Source organism: Ciconia boyciana, chromosome 27 (genome assembly GCF_034638445.1).
Source record: "Ciconia boyciana chromosome 27, ASM3463844v1, whole genome shotgun sequence".
NCBI lineage: Eukaryota > Metazoa > Chordata > Aves > Ciconiiformes > Ciconiidae > Ciconia > Ciconia boyciana.
In genome coordinates, this window is record NC_132960.1 from 1,848,782 (window position 1) to 1,851,137 (window position 2,356).

Below are 2,356 nucleotides of genomic sequence, written 5' to 3' on the forward strand. Positions count from 1 at the left end.
AGGTACAGACACCTGGCCTCATGCTATCTGACATGCATCTAAAGCCCGTGGTCTTGGGGGAGACCCACTGTTTTTTATACGCACAGGAAAAAAAAAATAATTATTATAATTATAATAATAATAATAATAAAAGAAAAACTACGAGGGAAAGGGGAAGGGGGGGAAAAGAACCAAAATATATATATATATATATTAGATTCTATAAATAATCCAGAGTCATTTGTGTGCGGGTCTGGGGGTGTTTATAACCTGGTGATATCCTCCGTGCGCGGGTCCTGCGCGGCGGCGGAGGGCAGCTCCTCGCCCGCGGCCGTGCTCGCCGGGGCGGCGGGGGCGGTGGAGGCGCTGGCAGCCGCTGCCGTTGCTGCCCGTACTTTGGTGTTAGGCAGCCTGTGGTCTTTTTTCCATTTCATCCGCCTGTTCTGAAACCAGATTTTGATCTGTCGCTCGGAGAGGCAAAGCGAGTGGGCGATCTCGATGCGTCGCCGCCGGGTCAGGTACCTGTTATAGTGAAACTCCTTCTCCAGCTCCAAAACCTGCTGCCTGGTGTAGGCTGTCCTGGATCTCTTGGGTTCGCCTCCATTGTAATTGGGATTCACTGGAAAGGAGGGGAAGGAAAAACAAAACAAAAAAAAAAAAAAAAGAAAGGAAAGGAGAACAAAAAAACAACAAAAAAAAGACAAAAAAAAAAAAACACACAAGGAAAATCAGCGTGGATGGAGAGAGGGTCGGGAGAGGCGACTGGAGGAGCCGGGGGGGGGAAAAGTAATAGGCTAAATAGGTAATAAAGAACTTTGGGCAGCTCAAGAGTTTCTATTCTAATAGGAAGGGGTTTCCCTGGCTCAAAAGACTGAATTATTTATGCACCCCTTACAAAGCTTTCGGAGTTTCACACATACATAACAGAACGAGCCACATGGCTAAGGCTGCCCACAGTAGCTCGGCTATAAAATTTATGGTGGGTGTAATTACCCATTCGGAGTCGTAAATCCAGTTCAATTGTGCTAACCCAAAGACTCTCATGGAAGGGAAGGAAATAAAAAAAAAAAGAGAGAGAGAGAGGCGAGAGGGAGCGAGCATGGTGTGAAAATAAGAGAGCGGAGAGACAGAAGAGGAAAATAAAAGTTGCATACCAGTACTGACGTGGATTTTTTTCATCCAGGGATAGACTATGGGCTGTTTGGAAGCTGTGCTGTTGGGATGGTCGGGGGTTGGCTGGTTGCAGGCTGGAGGGGCTGGGGAAGGAGTAGTGGAGGAGGTGGATAGAGCAGCCTGCTCGCAGAGCTGCTGTGCTTTCTCTGAGAGGTGTTGGCCTCCTGGAGTTTGCCCGTGTCCCCTTTGGAGCGCGGCCGGGTTGCCGGGAGCCTGGAGACCCCCGCAGCTGAACGGGCGGTCGGGGAAGGAGGGTCGTGGCACGGGGTACAGCTCTTGATGGTGGTGCTGGTAGCTGGACTCCCTTGTCCGGCTATAATATTCCGGACTGTGGTCTGGGATGTAATTATTTTGCGAATATTCCTCGCATGGAGGAAATTTCGGATCGATGTAGTTAGAGTCCATCAAATAAGAGCTCATGATCATTAATTTCTGGAGTGGAAAATAATTTTTCTCGCTTTGTCGTTTTTCTGCTCCATAAAGCCCTCCTACTAGCTGGCGACCCCGTAAAGTTACTTTCACCATGTGACATCCCCGGCCAATCACACCCGGCAGCCCAGTCCCCGGATAAGGAACCAAAAGCTTCTGCAAAATGTACCCAAATTGGGGGGGGGGGGGGGCGTGGGAGTGGGAGTGGGTGCGCGGGGGGAGCCGGGGAGATGCGCTGCCGGTGGGAGGTGGTGGGTCCTGGGCTCCATCCCCACCCCCTGGGCTGCTGGGGGGACACACACATGACAATGGGGGGACCCCCCCCTTGGTGGGGGTGTGAGTGTGTAAGGGTGAGGGTGAGGGGGTGTGGATGGGGAGTCTGGGGGCGCCGGGCATCCCCCCGCAATCCGAGCTGGGAACAATGAGTCCCCCCCGCCCTTTGAGTGTGAGTGTGAGTGCGAGTGTGACACCCCCGCCCCGGGCTGCACCGACCCTTCAGACCCCCCAAACTCTACCCCATCTCCATCCCCCCCTCCCAAGGCTGGGGAGGGGACAGGGCAGGTTGGGGACACCGCCGGGGGGGTTGCCCCCTCCTCCTTCCGCACCCCAGACCCCCCCCATCCCAGAGGGGGGAGGGTTAAACACCTATTTGGGGGGGGGGGGCAGTTACGTGGAGGGGGGAGGCGGGTTTGCAGATCCGTTACTGACCCTGCCTGAAATCACAGGCAGGGAGGTTTGCCCTCCCCTGCCTGCAACCAGCGGCACAGGCAGGGCG

At 54.2% G+C, this 2,356-nt stretch overlaps 1 protein-coding gene across 1 annotated transcript; it reads right to left on the reverse strand.

The window, feature by feature from the left end:
• Positions 1-242: 242 nt before the first annotated feature.
• Positions 243-1,578, reverse strand: HOXC4 (homeobox C4). Its single transcript, XM_072847317.1, has 2 exons — positions 1,134-1,578; positions 243-598 (listed from the first exon to the last, which is right to left on the reverse strand). Exons 1-2 carry the CDS (start codon positions 1,576-1,578, stop codon positions 243-245), a joined length of 801 nt encoding a protein of 266 aa, XP_072703418.1.
• Positions 1,579-2,356: the final 778 nt, after the last annotated feature.

What these genes read in the sequence shown, in the direction of transcription:
- HOXC4 (XM_072847317.1), bottom strand. Translation starts at nt 1,578, where the DNA reads ATGATCATGAGCTCTTATTTGATGGACTCTAACTACATCGATCCGAAA. An exon ending in AAAAATCCACGTCAGTACTG is followed by an intron (nt 599 to 1,133) that starts GTATGCAACTTT and finishes CCTCCTTTCCAG; the next exon opens with TGAATCCCAATTACAATGGA.